Below are 20,469 nucleotides of genomic sequence, written 5' to 3' on the forward strand. Positions count from 1 at the left end.
TGCTCTATGATGTCCCAATGCGTCGTCATCATCAAGTGCAAAAGGGTCGCAAAGAAAGTCATAAAGCACAACGGATTTGCCAAAAAATCATATATTTGTATTTCTTGCATGAGTTATGCAAGTGATTTTCCTAATTTTTTTTTTGTAGCGTTGAATCAATCAACTCGTCCTTGAAGTCTAGTCTTTACCGTGGGAAAAAGGTGCTCTTTGCTATAAAAATTACAGAATTTAGAAACAAATGGCGGCGATTTTTGGACGGAGGACTAAAGAGAGTAGAATTTGGTACTAAAGATAAAATTCATAGACAAAAAGAATTTGGAGGCAAATTTGAGACGAGACCGAAAGTTTGTGATTTTACTTTTAAGACAAAATAGTAAAGATTTTCTTTCGCTATGTCTCCCTATTCTACCTTGCACTTAGGACCGATCGGTTTTGGCCCTAGAATCGAGAACCGACCGTTCCTATATATTCCAAAAAATTAGAATTGCGAACCGGACTAGGTGATTTTGGAACCGGTTCAATTTTTTGTTTTGAATAAAAAATCGACGTTTTCTTATAAAAATCCATACGTGCAACATTTTTTTTTTATAGATATATAATACATATTTACCACAAAATAAATTCCTTCTGCCATATTTGGCACATCTTTTACCACGAGAATGATTTTTTTTTAAAGCAAATTCCGAAGCACATTTATCACGTGACTAGTCTTTTTTTTTTTTTGGGTCATATTTACCGTGTGTTATACATGCATTTTAACCGCGCGTGACGCATTGTTGGGACACCAGTTCCGGCTAGATTCCGGCTGGATTCCGGCCTTGGAATCGGAAATCGACCGGCTTGCGGTTCCCGAGTTGGACCGATGCTCGCCCGTGCGAGGAAATGGAATTTACTTCAACCCGGTCCCTGTTCGGAAAAAAAAAACAAAAACAAAAACTTGGTCGGAGTGAACGGCGAACGAGCGAGTGCCGCGTGTCGGATTTTCCAGACCGCTGGTTTTGGACGAGTACGGCTACTCTCACTCGCTCTCTGGGGATTTACAATGCTTCTTGGAAAATCCGAACTCCACGCGCTCCGACAATCTCTCTCTCTCTCTCTTCGTTACGCTGATACCATTGATGCTTGCCTCTCGATGTTGACTTCCACAGTGGCTCCTGCGTCTCCCGCGAGCAAAATGGCGACGACCACCACGACCACCACCACCACGGCGGCAATGGCGCACGCTTTGACGTCGAGCTTCGTCGCCACTTCTCTCGATCGACGTCGCTGCTTCCGATTCGCCTTCCCTCGGTACTACCCGGCGTTCGGTAGACCGGAATTCTACTCTGCAACGTGCGGGGTACCGTCTCGTCATCGTCCTCTGCGCGTTTCGTGCCAGTCCAAGGTAATTCCTGTCCCCTGGTAGACTTAATTTTCTTGCTCTGTCTTCGTTTCTCTCTCTTCTGTACGCTCGCGATCGTTTCGTGAAACGATCAATCCGTCTTTGAAGAGTTTGCTTCCCGCACCAACACGACGGGGATCTCTCGAGTTTGGGCTTTCTCTTTTCCTATTGTCGCTGTGGCCATTAAATGTGCTTAAAATGCCAGATCATGATGTTCCTGCTATTTAAGTATCTCATGGTGAATAAGTCCTCGTAGAGATAAGTTATCAGAATCAAGCTCTTCTGTAGGTGTAACATGGAGTGTAAAGTTGTCCACTTCCATCATCATCTGAATTGATTTTGTGCACTTGCCCACGATGTTATGGTTTCTGGCGCAGTAAGTCTTGCGGGCAGGACTATTTGGTGTAAGTTCTTCGGCTTGGACAGGGCATTTAGTACATGTCGCTATTCGCGGTGGCAAATAATTTGCTTAATGATAGAATGGGTGGATTCTGCTTTTTTGTTACCTAGAATGTGAAAAATGTATTGCTGTTTTGGTGCTGGCTATGCATATCATGGCACACTGGTGGTAAAAGATCAGGATTTTCTCTCTCTAATTTGCCGATTTGCTCGATTTTGTTATCTGAACACTCTCTATCTCTGGGACAAGATGGAATTGTTTTGGTCTTCAACTTATTAGGCACCCATAAGTAACATTTTTAGATGATTGAACCCCAAATATTCCATTCCACCATCCATAAATTAATTGGATTACATATAAATGCTTTATCGGGTTTGAGGGCATGGTCAGTGTTTAGTCCGTGGGAGTTTTCTGTAAGCTTAAGGTATCCAGTCACTTTATGTTGTTCTGTTTGCTTTCTAAGATGATATTTCTGCACTGGAAAGAGAGTGAACGGGTTAGGAGTCTCCAACGTTCTACATGTTTATGGTTTTTGTTTAGACAGATGAAAAGCAGATGAGACGATATTCACCAATTCTGGAAGGTGCTTTATTATCAACTCGTGATGGATTGGCATTGGATGAGTGGACAGCTGTTCCTGACATTTGGAGGTTCTCTGCTGAGAAGTATGGAGATAGAATTGCACTGGTTGATCCTTATCACGACCCACCTTCCAACATGACATATAAACAGGTAACAAAAAAAGGGGAACAATTAAATTCTTTGCTGAGAAATGGGAACTCTAGTAATGACGCTTCTGGAGTATTAAAATCCCCTTCCTAGAAAAATTGCCCACCTGGCTCCAGCCATAGTTTCCTTCTTCAGTTGTTTGGCGTTAAATGTACTACTGCATTTATTAGTTCTTTAAATATTGTCAAACACGCTGTCTGTTTGCTCAGCACTTTGTAGGGTTATTTACTGGGAAAATGTGAAGGGGATAGACGATGTATTTTGTGGTTGTCTTGATTTTTCTTCTCTCCTTTTTTCCTTTATATGATGAAACAGGCAAAATCTTGACCTTATCTCACTGAAGACGTGATGGTTGATACTAAGTAGTACTCAATAGCATAAAGATCCTTATATTTGTACCCACTTATTGGGATAAAGTTTGCTCCTTGTCCTTGTGATTTTTGTCAACATTCTTGGTATCTATTATTTTTCTCTCATGTTCCTTTTATCTTCATCTTCTATGCTCAACAGCAAGCTAACTTCAGAACTTGTCCCATAGATATCCTAGTCCATAGAGAGAACTTGGATAAGAACTTACAATATAGATCTTATTATAAATGGGAAAAAATTCTAAGTGTGATAAGGTCATTCATCTCATTCTGCATTGAATGCTCAAATATGAGTTGTATTTGGAGGCGGAAAGCCTGTCTGTAGTATGTGTGCTATTGATCATGTTCTATATCGTTCAAGTTGTTCTGCCTTATTATAAGTGACAATCGAAACCTAGACGTGAATACTACCTCAATGGTGTTGCTTATTGCTGGCTGAGAAACAAGTGATTGGTTTTATTCCCTGATGCAGCTGGAGCAAGAAATTTTGAACTTCTCTGAAGGTCTAAGAGTCATCGGAGTCCAACCAGATGAAAAACTAGCACTCTATGCTGATAATTCGTGCCGCTGGCTTATTGCCGATCAAGGCATGTAATATAGCAACCTTTCACCAATTCTTTGTTCAAAGAATTATTGGACTATGCCAACATCCTCTTTCAAGTAGTCTTTCCTGCCTATTCTTTTTCCTTTTCTTTTGGCCAGGTCTTTTCTTATTCATTTCTGATTACATGCTTAATCTGACTGTCAATTCATCTGTGATCCCTTTTTCTTTTTTCAGTTAGATTTATTGACTATTAATTTGGTTTGTCTGTGACATTAATTTGGGGCTTATTCTTCAGTTCAGCTTCATTGATCTTTCCTTTTCAAGTTAGATTCATCTACAAATTCTTTGGTATGCCTGTGACGTTAGGCTCCACCTAGAAGTTCCTTTTGCTTTTCATGTATACAGAAATGAGTGATCCGATGAAGAAGTGATAAATGATGTGGGAAGTGCTTCTTAGTCCTCACTTGTAAATGAGAAAATCTGTTTCTTGTGCTTTTCGTTTGTTTTATACGGTGGCTGAATATTTCCATTTCAGATATATCCATTGAGTGCTCCTCTTACTTCATATTCAAAATTTCTTATTCAAGATGTAAATCATTTGCTTTTAGTTTGTTTTTGGACTCTGTTCATTCTGTGGTCCTTTAGTAATTAGTTTGTTTCCAGTCAGTAGCTAAAGCCTGTTCCCTGCAACTTCTCTTGTAGTTTGTCCAGTAGAATATTTCTTGCGGTACATCACCGGATTTTGGCGATGCGGTGTAATGCTGTTATTTCTGTCACCCACAATGGTGAAGGGATATGAGTTTTTGCCTTCTGATTTTATTGCAAAAACCAAACTCCTTTCAGAAAAACACCAGAATTTAGAATGGTCATCCATCAGACGGAACTAACTATCTTGATACATGCCTCTTTGGCCTAATCATAAGGTCAATACAAGAAGTGAAGGCTACATTAACGTTTGGAAATAAGGAATATAAGCTATATTTCTTTAGTCGGACTGCCAAATGTTTCTTAGATCACCCTTTTCTTCTAGTTATACATGCTTTTTGGTTACAGCTCAACCTTTTCTGATTTCTATGACATCTATCAAAGAGAGTTTTCTGCTCACAGACACTGACTTTCCATCTTTCATCATTCTTCTTCTGTTTTTTTTTTTTTTGCATAAGGAGACTTTTACATTGATATGAACTTAATTAAAACCCGCTCTTCGTAGAGCAAGAATAGATTGTTTTTTGGCTAGGGTTCAGTTATTGTTTTCAAAGGGGAAAGGAACCTTGGTACTATGAGACAAAGAAGATAGCTTTTCTTCTTATAGTGAGAATTTGAATCTTAAATGCATTTCTTCCTTCATTAGCAAATACCTTTCTGAGAAAACGCTTCTGCTACCATTTAACATGAAGGCGTCTCTTCATTGATTGTAATTTAACATAGTGCTTTTTGGCTAGATGTGGATGCCATGTATGATAGCTTTTTCAAGTTAGGACTCATGCATTTGAGGCACAATTATTCCACTGCTCGCGTTTTCTTTTCTTGGATTGCAAGCTGCAACTATAGATTTTGAGCTAGCGGCCATTTATTTTCCCATTTCTTTTCTCAGCTGCACGTGTAACTTGTCACGTTTTACTAAGAATTCACAATGAAGCTGTGCGAGCTGTGGCGGAGTTGTTGCTTGATGCCTTGAGCAATCTTCCATGTATCTCATTATTTGTCAGTCCGTCTTTTTCCTGTAAAAAGGCTATTCATGAGTACACACAGTGTGTTTACAGGATTTATTGGCATTTGATGTATTTTGACTTTTTTTATAGTTGTCTGATCAATTTAAGTTATGATATTTTCTCTCATGCATTGATCGTCGAATTTGAGCTCATTGGTGATGACATTTTTTAAATAGGTATAATGGCCACCGGCGCTATTAATGTGGTTAGGGGATCAAGGTCATCTGTCGAAGAACTATTGCAGATATACCAGCATTCTGAAAGGTCCAGATAATTTTTTGCAAATGATATTAATTGTATCATTTGAAATAAAAGTCTCTAATAACACGTTATATGAATGTCGCTTCTCTTGCTAAATACTCAGCTAACTTAACAGATCCTCCATTAGGTATATGTGCTTATTTCTTCATCTTTTACTGCAGTTCAAGACCATAACATAAGTTTTCAATGTTGTAAGTACTGGCAAGGTCCTGTTCCCTCCTGGGTAGTTATCAATTCAGTTGGACATAGCTAACATTCATTTTAGGCATTGCAAACTTTTCTCTGGATAAGCATTTAGCAAACTTTTGCTCCTCATTTCATTCTATCTCTAGCATACACCATCATTGGGAGTTGAGCCATTATGGGCATATTTCATTGCTGGTGACAGATGACAATCTACAATTTTCCAAACCAACTTTCGGGTTTTGGGAATTCTTGTTGCCAAGTGTCTGATTTCAACATCAGATATGATGGTTGTCTTTTAGTTGGTTCTCTTTTAAACTTGATGTAATTCAATTAGCACTGTTGATACCTTTTTTCAATTCATTACAGTGTTGCCCTTGCTGTTGATAGTCCTGAATTATACAATCGGATTGCGGAAGTCTTCCATGATAAGGCCTCTATGAAATTTGTTATTCTACTATGGGGGGATAAAACGTCCCTTTCCATTAGAGGAACTGAGGAGATACCCGTCTTTGGCTACAATGAAATCATACATTTGGGACAAGACAGTCGTAAATCTCAGCTTTCATCCAATGATACCTGTAAGTTGCCATTATGTCTTAAGTGGAATCAGTGCTTCTGGTTTATCACACAAGTTTATTCTGGCTATATGAAGAATTCCTTCTCTTTTTTTTTTTTTTTTTATTATCTTGGAGGAGACAAATCACATGATGAAGATGGTTACATATGCATATGAGGGAGCAGATGTTTCAGAATCAGAATGTAGCCGTTCTGCTTGGCTCTTCCTGTAATGCCAGTTAGTTACATCACTGAAGCAAATAAATCAAGCACATATGACTAGATGTTATACTATCTTCTAGAGACTTATGTGCTTGAAAGTGGACTAGAAGCATTCAGCTTTGAACTTGTGATATTGTTCCTTCTTATCAAGTACCAGACTTGCATCTCTAGAAATCTTTTCATTTGATTTGTCGGCTGTGAACAATTGATTTATTCAGTAGAAGATGAACAATTGATTTATTCAGTAGAAGACTGTTGATGAAGATTGTGGTCAACGTAGGTGGATAATGTTTACTAACATCTAGGATAAAAGAATTGATGTGATAGTTTGGAGTGAGGGTAACAAGCTGTTTAACTGTGAAGGGATTGCACAGATTGATTGCTGTGTACTACACACTAATTTCCTGTGGTAGAGGAACAACTAGTGAGCAAGGGAAAGATCTCATCTAGTCATTAAATATCTTAAATTTTCCTGTGTACTACACACTAATTGCACAGAGGGATTGCTGTGCTTTGCATGGCTCTTGCAACAAGCTATTCAACTGTGAAGGAGTGATCAGTTTACTGGAGTTAAACTTCACAAAATAACCTAACTTCTCCAATCACAGGGAATCACGATGACTATGAACTCATCAGCTCTGATGATGTTGCTGCACTTATGTATACAAGTGGCACCACTGGGAATCCAAAAGGCGTCATGTTAACACATCAAAATCTCTTACATCAGGTTCTAAATATTTTCTTTGAGGCTTAAGGTTTTCTTCTTTAGCAGTAGCCACTGATAACATCTTGATCTTGATTCTGGTATGTTGGTAAGCTTACCAATTGCCATAGTTTTTTTCTCGGAATCATTATGGTGCTGTTGTATGTTTATTAGGTTCCTTTGCTTTGAATTGTTTATCATATGCGACTAGAAGAAATAATATCTATATATATAGATATCACATGGTGCACTGAGGTTTTGCTTTAATCGACAAGTGGATTGCTAGGAGATATATTACTGGCACTTTGCATTGTTGAGTAGATTTTCTTGCATGGGGTTTCGATGTGGTGAAAAAAGGAACGACCGCAGCACATGAAGGACACCCTAGCCTGAGGCTGATCAGATTGATGAGATTTCAGTTAGCATTTCTAATTTACCATCTCCTAAAGTTTAGGATAAGTTCAATCTTGACTTTAAATATCAGAAGATTGAGGGGTAAGTGCATGTCTACATCTGTAAATAGCTGTATTGTGGCACAAAACAACAACCTGTAAGAGAAAAGCCTATTCCACAACGGCAATTGGTGTTCAGTAATTCTACCTGACACGAAAACTGAAAGTGGTTGTTTTTTTTCTAGGCTTCTAATCCTAGTCATGAATTTTCTCTTTCTGTTCATACAATGCTAATGCAACTAATTTTTCTCTCAAATGTTTTTGTTGGTTACCTAAGAGCACTCGTGGTTGTATGGAGAATGTGATTCCTTGACTAGATTGTCCAGCTGGTGCATGTGTTTTGTTTGCTGTTACTGAAAGTTTTAAGCAATGTTTCCTACTGAAGAATGTCAGGATGTCTAAGTTATTTTTTCCCTTTTTTCCGTTCAGAGTCACATTTCTCCTTTCTTAGTCCTGTTGATGATGGCTTTGCATAATGAGAAGCAGTACATCACTTCTTAAGCTAATTGTTTTCCAGATAAAGAACTTGTGGGATATTGTACCTGCTGTACCTGAGGATAGATTTCTGAGTATGCTTCCACCCTGGCATGCCTATGAACGTGCCTGTGAATACTTCACTTTCACTCATGGAGTTGAGCAAGTGTACACAACCGTGAGGTACCTGAAGGTAGTATCTGGTAGATTGTTGAGGTTTCTACTTCCTTAACTTATAAGCTTTCTGAATGACTTGATAGATATTTTGTGATCCTTTGTTTTGTTAATCGATACTCTATGGTGTTGGGCGGTGACACCAAACTGTGTGTACTTTGATACTGTCGCTGAGGGCTTTCATTTTGTAAATTACGGTTTTCATTCCAGAATATGAATCTTCTTATCTCATCTTTTATTGTACACTCATTATAGGAGGACTTGCAACGATACCAACCACATTACCTTATCTCCGTCCCTTTAGTATATGAGACGCTCTACAGGTACCTCTTCCAGTCATTGACATAATTATGGAGTGCTGCATCGTAATATGGATGTGTTTTGGCATACTATTGGTTACAGTTTATGGAATGTTACTCCATAGAAGAGTGAGTATATAGTATTCTGTGTAGCTCTATAACATTTCTATGAAAGTCTGGCGATGGAGAGCTTTCACCAACCAAACTAATGATGGGCTCTTTCTACGTGTTTTACTTCAACCTATTGGCCCTCTAGAGCACAAGAAGCTGGTGTACATTGTTGACCTACTTGACTCAGCCCTTAGAGTGAATTTTTTGTGTTTTACTGAGAACTTCATAATAAAGGAAAATATTTTCCATGCTAATAATTGTTTTCAAGTTTTCATTTATTTGGTGGTTTAGGGAAATTGATTTCCTTCTTGCAAGAAAAGGAAGTCGTTTTCCCCCAATCTCAGATTGTTGTTTTCAGTTCATGAAAAATGATTTCTACAGATCGATTAGTTTTCCATCATCGAAATAGTATAAAGTCGGAAACAAATTTTCGGAAACAGTTTTCCTTCAAACAAACAGACCCTAAGATCGATTTCATCACATTCCACTATTCTGCAAAACTTATAACAGAATGTGATCTACTGTAGTTGGTGTCTTTTTTTACTGAAAAGACCTTTTTTTTTTTTTTTAATTGAGGAAAAGACCTCTTGTTGTGATGAGTAATCTCAAACTTTTTTTTTTTGCTGAAGTGGGATTCAGAAACAGTTATCCACAGGCTCTGCAGCTCGCAAGCTTATAGCACTCACATTCATCAGGATCAGTATGGCATTTATGGATTTCAAGAGGATATATGAGGTTACTTCTTGGACACAGCTTATGAACTATCAGTGTAGATCATCTAAGACAGGACAAATAATAATTTATAGGTTCCACACTCAAAGAGTTATATTGACCATTTCATGGTTGGGATCCATTTGTCTACGTTAAAGCTCTTTAATAAAGATCTTAAGTATGAAAATATTGAGCTTTCTGGTATGTCAATTTTTCTTTTTAAAAAACGGTGTCTGAAATTGTTGCTCTTTCTACGTAGGTTTTTTTTTTGGTCAAAACATAGGTTCACTCTTCAGAATTATTTTCTAGTTAGTGTTATTTATTTTGTGAGTAAGACCATTTTCATGGCATTCATTACAAACTTATGTTTTTATAATACTGGTGAAACCTTCCTTCACTAGTGTGCTGCCTGACCGTGCCATTAGGTGCAATTCAGAGTTCTACTACTATGCTAGCTGCTTACTTCATCAGCAAGTATCATGATCTATATGTACAACAAGTAACAACAGTCTGTACAAAGCCTTTCTTGAATAAGAACGGTTGATTGTTTGTATGCTCTTAAGCAGCTGCACCTACTCTATTATATATATAGTTGAATGATTACTTTTTCAGGAAACACAATTTAAATGATCCCATTATAAACTTGGACTGAGAAGATCTGCACTTGAGTTATTGTATAAGCTGTCCTTTTCCACAGGGAAAATATCTGACGATGGATCAGAAGGAACCCTCATATCTTGTTTCAATGTTGGATTGTCTATTGGCAAGAATCTTTGCTGCCATCTTGTGGCCACTGCACATGTTAGCAAAAAAGATAGTTTACAGTAAGATTCATTCGGCCATTGGAATATCAAAGGTACTTGTCGTCTCATCTGCTATGTGGCATTAAGAGCAGTGGTCGTTGAGATCACCCTTGTGAGCTGAGTTTATTTTTATTAGCAGACTGCATGGGGGTACAGTAACTGAACGATGATTAGGTTGGAAAGTGAGGATGAAAAAGCGGTTTTTATTTTCTTCTCTGAAATTAGCATAATTGATGTTCTTCCTTGCACGAGGTCTTTTCCTCAAGTTGCACACAAACCTTTCTGTTTGGAGTTGGCAGAGAGTTCTATGTTTCTCAATAAAATCAATTTTGCTGACCCAAAGCAAGTTATACAAAATTTTCCTCTCCCTTAGGAACTAAATCTGAGATTTGTCGTACTGCTTGATGATTGTCACTAACTTAGGCTTTGTTTGTTTCGCAGAAAACAATTCCTAGGAAAACATTTTCCGGATTTTCCAGCATTTGATTTGCGGAAAATAAGCTACTTAAGGAAAACATTTTCCACCCATGGAAAACACTCTTTCATAAGTAGGGAAAATGTTTTCCTCTTTGAAAGAGGAAAACATTTTCCTCATCTTTCCTTCTTCCTCTCTTTCACATCCTTTATTTTTAATTATTTTTTGCATTCTTTTCATTTTTTTAAATTCGTAATTTTTAATATTCTAATATTTTTAATTTTCTATTTTTTTTTCCTTTTTTTTCTCTATTCCCTTCTTCTTCAGCCGGTGACCGGCCACAGGCTAGAGAGGCCAAGCTTGCCTCGGCAGATCTGGCGAGGCTGGAGCTTGCCGTGCGGCTGATCGCCAGCTTTCCTCGGCAGATCTGGCGTTGCTGGAGCTCGCCTTGCGGCTGATCGCCAGCTTGCCTCGGCAGATCTGGCGAGGCTGGAGCTCGCCGTGTGGTCGGTTGCCAGCTGTCACCGTGGCTTGCAACCGAGAGAAGGCAGGGAAAGCAAACGTAAAAAATAAAAAATAATGAAAAATTTGATTTTTCAAAAGAAAAGAAAACATAAAATAAAAATAAAAATCAACTTGGATTTTCCATTCCAAATGGCAGAAAATATTTTCTATTGCATTTTCAGATTTTAGCCAAATGCCGGAAAATATCTTCATGTGTTGGAAAATTTTTTCCAAAAATGCCATATTTTTCACGAGACAAACGGAGTCTTAGATTTATGTCGTCTTCTTTGTTGTTATTAAGTAGGCTATCTTTCGTGATTCAGCTACAAAAAGGTTTATTATCCTTCTTATTACAGCAACAGGCATTTATGTTTTTGACTGAAAATCTTTGTCTTCGAAAAGTGCAGGCTGGCATCAGTGGAGGTGGAAATTTGCCTACATTTATTGATAGGTTCTTTGAGGTTGGACTCTTATTTACTTAAAAGACATGAAAGAATGTTGGTGTTCCTTGTAACAGTTGACATGTCTGCTGCAGGCCATTGGTGTGACTATACAGAATGGGTATGGTCTAACAGAAACTTCTCCAGTTACTGCTGCTCGAAGACCTACCTGCAATGTAAGAGCGAAAGCTACTGAAAAGTAGATATTACAGCTATACTTTCCGTTTAGTTAGATTAACGTGGGTCTATCAAGAAGGAAACAACTTTGAAAACTATGAAGTTTGCTGTTGCATGGCCATTATCCCTTAATTCAGTTACCCATGTCAATTTTAGTGACTTGATTTCTTGAAATTGCTTTGCATGATGCATTTTTGTGCTTGCATCTCATCTTTGTCCACACTTAGAGAAGAGATTGGGGAAAAAAAAAAAAACAGATATAATTGAAATAAAAGAAGGTTTGAGGTTATGGTCATGCTCATCACCAAAGAATTATTCAAATAAAAGCATCCATGACTTGATCTGATTATTCAAAGATTCTTGTACCTAGAATTGAGTCATCTTTATTACTTTATATGTTTCACCCTCTCTTATATCATCATTGCTGATACTTTGGCTTTCTATTTGCTGGATGAGTTTTCTTTCTTAGGTCAACTGCCACTCTGATTCTCTTTGCTGAAAATACTTCTCTCTCTCTCTCTCTCTCTCTCTCCCCATAGCTACTGCTTTTCACTTATTATTATCATGAGTTCATCTAGAGAGACATTATCTAATTGTGTTATCCATTTGATTTCTGAAGGTTCTTGGTTCAATTGGGCATCCTATTCGATACACAGAAATCAAAATTGTGCATCCTGAAACGGATGAGCTTCTTCCCCCAGGCACAAAGGGCATTGTGAAACTGAGGGGTCCCCATGTGATGAAGGGTTATTACAAGGTAAGAACCCCATTTGTCCTGATACTTTGGGTCATCTAGAAGCCTGGTGATGTTTGCCACAGTCCTACAAGTCATAATATTACTCTATACAAGTTAGGCAAAGAGATATGCTTTTAATTTGAGTGTTGTCCTTCACGTTTCAATCCTTGGTGGCCCCTGTTTAGTACTGGTTTGGGGAAGTAGGTCTAGTATGTGCATTGTTCCTCATAAAAGTGTTTTTAGATTGGGGAACCTGGTGATGTCTTTGTTTTGATAAATTCACAGCTGCTCAATGAGGGTAGGTTCTGTCATAGTTCCCTTTATAAACTGTGATTCACTAGTTCTCTAAAACGAGTCATTTCCGTGGCCATATTGTTGATGCCAAGTTTTGATTGTCATACCTTATTGAAACTAGCAGTAGACCATGAGATAAACATATTTACTTCAATAAATATTTTGGTTTATGAAATTGTAGAAATTCTTTTTGAGTAATTTTGCTTTAGCATGATGTTTATGTAGGAGACGATTTTGTATTATCCTTTTTCAATCAACATTGATAACTTGAATATTTTTCATGACATGTTGTGTAAATACTTAACAATTTGCTAGTATGAATAATTTTCTAATGCATAAGTTAGGAGCAGTGGTTTCGACCAAAAAAAAAAAAAAAGTTAGGAGCACTGAACTTTGAGATCATTTCGATCTTTTGATCTATTTATTTACGTAAGTGGTTTCATAATGAACTAATGCATGTGCGTGCACACACGTATAGCGTCGATTTGGTTTGTCGTCATTTATGCATGGTCAAGGGTTTTATTTGTTAGCTTTCTTTGATAATTTCTGGGAGAGATTTTAGGAATAATAGAAATCTGTTTCTTTGTTTACCAATCTTTTTGGCTGAGTGGTTGCCAAATCGAAATTTACTGCAGGACATAATCATTCACATGAATTAGAATGACGTGCACAATCTGTAGTATGGTGTACATGTGATATTCCATAAGTACTTGATTTTGAGATGAAAAGTGAATTCTCTTAAATTTTGTACAATAATTTACTTTGAATAGGAGGATTCAATTATAGCGGCTCCAATGTTAATCCAAGTTACTTAAATTCGTACATTTTAGTTTACAAAATATCTATTGAGTTGTTTTTTTGTATAAGTGTGACACCGTCAATTTATTTTGGTGAATTCAATGTAAGCAGTAGTCGAATGGAGGTTGGTGGTGGTGTGACAAGTGGCTCAAGCACGAGCCTCCATTATACCTACTTTTCTATCTTTCTATTGGATGATTTTAACCGAGTCTTTTATGTTTATGTTGGATCAGAATCCATCAGCTACAAGTCTGGTCTTGGATGCAAGTGGCTGGTTCAACACAGGTGATGTTGGTTGGATGGCACCTCACCATTCTTCAGGGCGAAGCCGTCGCTCTGGAGGTGTGATTGTTCTTGAAGGCCGTGCTAAGGATACCATTGTCCTTTCAACAGGTATCATACCAATCCTCTTTTATGCCATTGAGATTATAGAGGGTTCTTTTGACTCGTGTCGTCTAATACATCGACGATAGTGTCATGAACATGTGTACTAACATGTACTTTGCACGAAAGGCTGCATCTGTCACATGAATAACCTGTCAATTACAAACATTGATTATATTTGTGGCCGTCTGAGACAAATTGGCTTTTTAACTTGGTGATTTTTTAGATGAATGCTACCAATGTCTAAATTCTCCGTAATGCTTTATCAAGGTTTTGACTTACAAATGGATTGGTCAACAACAAACATGCTGTTTAGGGTTCCTGTCCCATGCTAATTAAAGTATTTTTGAAATATAGGTGAAAATGTTGAACCCGCAGAGCTTGAAGAAGCTGCAATGAGGAGTAGCCTGATACAACAGATTGTTGTTATTGGGCAGGTGAACGAGAATCTATATGCTGAAGTGTTTCTTTTTCCCTCTCAATTCTGCTATTTCAGCGACACACTTAGTTGTGGCCTCCTCGTGCTATCCACTTGCTATATGGCATTGACTGTTAAATGCAGGATCAACGGCGTCTAGGAGCTATAATTGTGCCGAACAAAGAAGAGGCCCTATTGGCTGCTAAAAGGATGTCAATTGTAGATACTAACGCCATGGAACTTAGTAAAGAAAAAATGTCGAGTTTGGTTTATGAAGAAGTCAGAACCTGGTAATGATTTCTTCATTTCTATGAATTTGGTTTTAGGTTATTGACTTGCTTTAAGCACATAAACTTTACTGACTTGCTTAAAGCACATCAACTTTCAACAAGTCCTCTGCTTTTTCTGTAAAATAAAATTTAAGGTTAATATTCTTCGATATCACCTGAATTTGAGCTGGAAATTATCATTTCCTTGCATTGACTTGATTCATTAGAGAACCTCCAGCAGGAACCTCTTAAATCCCCTGAAAAGGGGAGGTCCGTTGCATATTTGTTTGCCAATGCAGCAAAGTTAAATGGTATCTAATTTTTCATTGATAAAAGGTGTATTAACATGAGATTTGTGTCTGTATCATGTTTATATAGTTGTGCTAAATGATCCAGATGATTGGCTTTCTGTCCATACAATGCATACAGCTTTGGTTGCGGGTTGAGTCAGTTCGATGGCTCTATGCAAGTTATGGCTTCATTTTAATTGTGCTGGAATCGACTAGGTTTGATGATTAAAAAATATATTACTTTCTCCTGCATCTGGAAGTAATTGCATTTTTAACCAGCCTGTCAATCGAGGAGGAAGGTTCAGTGAAAGTATCTAATCTTGCTTTGGATGAATTGTGCACCATAACTGCCTTCTTAACCGCTGTGAATCCTTCAAAAGAATTACTTTAGACAGCACATATGTTTATGCAGGACCTCAGAGTGCACATTCCAAATTGGGCCAATTCTCATCGTGGATGAGCCGTTTACGGTATTTCGTTGAGCTCCCGGAACTTTTCGAGCAGTTTTGTCATTGTGGCATGGACTTCAGCTGAACTCTCTCTCTCTCATTGCAGATCGATGGCGGTCTAATGACTCCAACAATGAAAATCCGGAGGGACAGTGTTGTGGACCTTTACAAAGATCAGATCTTGAGGCTATACAGCTGATGCATGTTTTAGTTGAGTAGATCCACTCAATTCCGTGTTGTGCCCATCGACCATTCGGCATGGAATGTGGAAGGTTTACAAGTTTAACAGATGACATCGGGAACATCCACTTCCTGGGTTCCGCGAGCTCCTGTAAGTTATAATTCATGAATAAAGAAGCTGCTCTGGAAGAGATTGCCATGTGTAAAAACGATCTCATTCTGGATTGTGATATATAACTGACCGCAGATGGCCCTGAGTCTAAACAACTTTTGGTCAGAATGACCTACGGATATGGATAATGGGTCACAGAATAATCAAATTGTTGTCTCTTATGTATGCATACCGGTTTTGACTGCTTTCTTCATAAATCTGTCTGCTTCTTTCTATACATTGAAGTAAAGGAGTCTGATGGGGGTTTCTCCCCATATGAAAGGAATAAGCATTTTTATATATTATAGATCAGGCATTTTATCTACTGTTCTTTCTATTCTCTGCAGCGGATGCATGTAAACATCCTAATGCCGTCTGCGGACGTTGTACATTTGGGAATGGACTAAATGTAATTGCTTTTGATCGAAAGATTGGAGATGATAGTAGCATTAAGTCGACCGAGTACTTGCAGATTGCTCAATTGCTGGAAGTGGTTCACTTTCATGTAGGATAAAGCTGTGGATAGTGTGAAGTGGGTTAGAGGATGGGATTTTGACTAGGGAGGTTTCTGCTTTATCGGTTACTAGGACGACATTATTATTATTATTATTTTTTTTATAAAAAAAATATGCTTTCGTTGAAATATTTATTCCGGAAAAAGCATCGGTCAATAGCCATAAGAGTATTTGCCATGTTTGTACTTGAAAATTTTGCCGGAGAAGTTGTCATTTGAGTGATCATTAGATGGGGGGATAATTACTAAAGAAGTTTTAAATCTATTGTAATTAGGCCAATTCAGTCTTAAATTTTTTTTTTTGGCCGATTCAGTCTTAAATCTTTTACAATTTTGCCAATTCAATCCACCGGGTCAATTTTGGCTGGCCGGCGACATATTACTATAATATCTTTATTTTTTTTATTTGTTTTCCTTTTATGATTCTTTTATTTTTTATTTTTTTAATTTCCTTCCCTCTTCTTCCTCCAATAGGTTGTTGGACCTCGGTGATTGGCTAGAGGTGACAGTTGTTTAGGCAAGGTTGTCGCCGAGGTCATTGCCGAGGTCCGGCAACGGGCTAGAGGAAGGGAAAAAAAAAAGGAAAAAGGGAAATTTAAAAAAAAACAAATTATGTTGCCGAGTGGTCGACATCACATCGGTGCCAACCGGTCAAAATTGATCGGATGGACTAAATTGGTACAATTGCAAAAGGTTTAGGACTAAATCGGGAAAAAAAAAGTTGATTGAACCGACATAATTATAACAGATTTATGACATTTTTGATATTTTTCCCTATCAACTTTGCAGGCCGCAGGAAGCGAGAAGACAAGGTTAGCATAAGTAGACATGCTCGAGAAGTAGCTTGGAACAATGACCATAGAACACTTCAAATGCCTCCCTTTCTACTTCCCCCCCTCCAATTATGCCAAAAACAAATGTGAACACGCATGCATAAGATGAAAATTCTGTGGCAAACAAATTGTGACTGGTGTGCACGAAAAAGGCCATTTCGTCATGGGGAAATAGTTCTTTGTAGCATCCGCATTTATAGGATTCGAGAACAATCGGCCATCCATTGCTGCTAAAATCGACACACCCTCGGGGAGCACCTTCTTTATGAATAGAAGCCGCCATAGTTTGGGGCGAATTTACCACGTGCATCTGGAATAATGGGCAGTACCTTCCTCGGAAACCGACGAGGGCGAACTCTCCGATCGGTTGACCTTATTTCTTGATCCTAATAACAATGACCCTGGCACAAAGCTTTCAACCTCTGTTCTTTATCATATGCAGTTGGTCAGATTTCTGATGGATCCTTTATGCTTCAATCAGCTTTGTTTCAATTGATGCCTAAACGAGGGAGTTCCGACCCCTATAAGTGTTACGGCTTCCTTGTCATAAACCAAGGTAAGAAACGTTGCGATGGTTGATGCTCGGATAGTCGGATCGACGTCCCGTATGCCATCAACGTGTTGGGAAGTTTCTCATGCCAATCCTTCTAGATATCCGCCATCTTTAACGGCATTTTCTTTATGCTCTTGTTTGGAGCCTCGACCGCACCCGTTCATTTGCCGTCGATAAGGCGACGAATTCAGATGACGGATTTTGAACTCCGTGACCAGCTCGTCCACGTGCCTGTTATTCATTGATTAATGCTTCAGGTACGGAAAACTTTTATGGCATGAAAAAGCTTTCTTTTCGGAGGCATCATTAATAACAACGTAGTTGAAATTATTGAAGTAATATCTTAACCTAGTGATTTCTCTAAAACCTATTGCTACCATAGACATCTCCGAGCAGTTTCAGATTTGATCCCGAATTATGTTTAATTTAACCAAGTGAACACATCGGTGGGTACATGTGTCATTCATGTTGCGCTGTTTGTGCAGACAACATTTAGGAAAAAACCAAAACTTCGGACACTATTTTCAACTTTATTACCTCGCCTCTTTATTTTCCAAAACTCCTAATTTACATCGGATAACCAAAAAATTACATAAGTGAAAGGTTAAATCACCCTTCGGTCCAAGACGTGCCCAAGACTCAATACATTGCTAAATCACTCAAAATCCCATCCTAGACGCTAAATCCCGAACCATAATTTTGCGACCATCACCATCACTTCAATCAAGAGTCGTTTCCTCCCCAGGATACAACCCAATTGGGGCAACTCCCCATCACTCGCCATGAGGCATCATGGGGCCGGAATGGGGATAAAATTTCTACCCCTTACCGTAGAGGTGTTAAATGGGTGGATCGGGTCAGATTTGGGTCGGGTCGAATATGGTCTGACCCATATTGGATAAAATCGATTGGCGATATTAACATGAAAAATCCCACCAAGGGTCTTTAGGCTTTCAAAGCCCATTGGAGAAATGCTAAGGTGTTTTGCAAGTCCTTTCAAGGAGTATTTGGGCAAATGCCAGCCTTGAGAAAGTTAAAAGCCTAATGCTGATAGGGATCAATATTGGGCTTTCAGCATTTGTCCTAATGATGGCCTAAGATTTTTTCTTCCAAAACTACTCTAACAAATTCTTCCGAATTCTCGTTTCTTTGCTCACTATTTTTTTTTATCAAAAAAATAAAAAGGAAAAATCAAACCCTAGGAAGGCAGCTGGTCGGTCAGATTTGGCACCGGCAGCCAAGGCCGACTACGGTCGTGTGACCCCTTGCGATGGCAGCTTGGGCCACGCAACCCTAGGCGGCTGTCGCCGAGGTCATGTGACCTAGGTGACCCCAACGAGAGTAGCTGGGTCATACCAACCATCGGCGATGGTCGCTTGGACTACGCCATGTGACGATCACCGAGGGTCGCGTGACCCCAAGAGTCCCTCGTCGGTGGCCATAGCCCTAGGGTTTGAATTTTCTTTTTATTTTTTTATTTAAAAAAGAAATGTTTACCACGTCTCTTTGCAATTTTTTTTTTTTGCCAGGCACTAATTAGCCTGAAGTTGCTTTTGAAAGTATTTTTCACCAAACATCATTTGCATTTCTCCAAAGCCTCTTAGGTTAAGATATTTGCATTTTTTCCAAAATCCGTTTTCAAAGTCGAACTAAACACACCCATAGACGGGCGAGATGAAGGGGCAGAAAAGTAGCATCATGATTGTCACTGAAAAATGAAAATCATTATCAATCGCTCAAGTCGAAGCCTTAAAATGTGACGATTAGAAATGGACGATAATCTAACTTTGCAATCTCAAAAGTAAGATGTAATTGGCGCGACATGGAGCCCATCTACTCTTAGGCCGTAAGGGTGAACGCCCATAGAGTTCGAGAAAATATTGTGTACACAAGTGGTATCATGTCATTTTTACACAAGGGCATTCAATGTGCGATCGATGTCATTTGAGCCCATGTCAGAAATTTTGAAAGCCTCTCTCCCCTCTCTTCACGGCTCCTCTCTGCTCTCTACCTCTCATGTGAACCATGCGGCCTCCACCTCCGCCTCGTCTGTTGTCTCCGCCATTGCCTCGTCCGCTGATCCCCCCTCAGGCGACGGCTCCATCATTGAGGTCGTCCGCCACCCCTAGAGCCGCCTCGTTACCATGAAGCTCGGTTTATCTCTCTATCCATCTTTCTCTCCAAGGGAGGCTTAATTCTCTAAAAAAAAAAAAATCCTAATTCACTCTCAATTTGAACTTTTTTTTTTGTCTTATGAAAAATGATCAACCACTATAGTCTCAAATTTGATTACTCAAAAATATCGACATTAGAACCGGTTAGAAGTTTATTATCCTCTCGCCTTATGGGGTGTTGAAAAAATAAGTAGCGATTTTTGGGCGCGTGGATAGATTTGAGATTAGAGTAAACATTAAGTACTTTTTTATAAAAAGGATTTCGGATCAATTGGAATTGGAATTGGAATTAATTTTTATTGTTTGGGACTGAAGTTAAAGTTAGAGGTGTTTTAAAAGAAATTAGCGTCGGAGAGTTCATGGGCTTACGAAGAAGAACAGCGCCATTGGCGGGAGGCGTTTTGAGGGCTCTAAATTCGATGGAATGTTCTCATCGGCGATGGTCTTCCTCCGCGACCCCACTGCGAGCTTCATCGCACCAGTTGTTCTGTAATACACACTGAAACCGTTGTCGCCCCGGCCTCCATCTCTGTCGTGCGTCTTTCCACTCTTCATTCTCACTAGTCACCTCTACCACAAATGACGACTCCTCCTAGTTGGAGCTTTTACGGTGGCCGTCGAACGCCATCCGATCCGACGCCGCTTCTCCATTACCGTACGGCCTCAAATCTCCCCTTTTTTTTTCACTCCGTATTTTGGCCGAGAGGACTCGAAGTGATTCATTCTCCACGGGTACTTGTTCTCACCTGCAACGTTTTCCAAATCCTTCTTGTGCAAACTTGACTAGTAGCCGTGATCAAGTTTT

At 38.9% G+C, this 20,469-nt stretch overlaps 1 protein-coding gene across 3 annotated transcripts; it reads left to right on the top strand.

Annotated features, from left to right (window-relative positions):
- Positions 1–920: 920 nt before the first annotated feature.
- Positions 921–15,916, top strand: LOC115757225 (probable acyl-activating enzyme 16, chloroplastic). Of its 3 annotated transcripts, XM_030697369.2 has the most exons (19): positions 921–1,006; positions 1,149–1,384; positions 2,322–2,513; positions 3,351–3,465; positions 5,311–5,398; positions 5,948–6,159; positions 6,967–7,085; positions 8,031–8,180; positions 8,417–8,484; positions 9,201–9,306; positions 9,980–10,138; positions 11,412–11,465; positions 11,540–11,620; positions 12,241–12,378; positions 13,683–13,842; positions 14,191–14,270; positions 14,396–14,541; positions 15,223–15,280; positions 15,366–15,916. In XM_030697369.2, coding segments are annotated over exons 1-19 (2,256 nt in total). In that variant the 5' UTR covers positions 921–1,005; the 3' UTR covers positions 15,459–15,916. The 3 variants fall into 3 exon arrangements, with proteins under 3 accessions (XP_030553229.1, XP_030553228.2, XP_030553230.1); XM_030697368.2 differs by lacking the exon at positions 921–1,006 and having other exon boundaries at positions 1,016–1,384; XM_030697370.2 differs by lacking the exon at positions 921–1,006 and having other exon boundaries at positions 1,016–1,384; positions 2,326–2,513.
- The last annotated feature ends 4,553 nt before the right edge of the window (positions 15,917–20,469 follow it).

This window comes from Rhodamnia argentea, chromosome 1 (genome assembly GCF_020921035.1).
Source record: "Rhodamnia argentea isolate NSW1041297 chromosome 1, ASM2092103v1, whole genome shotgun sequence".
Taxonomy (NCBI): domain Eukaryota; kingdom Viridiplantae; phylum Streptophyta; class Magnoliopsida; order Myrtales; family Myrtaceae; genus Rhodamnia; species Rhodamnia argentea.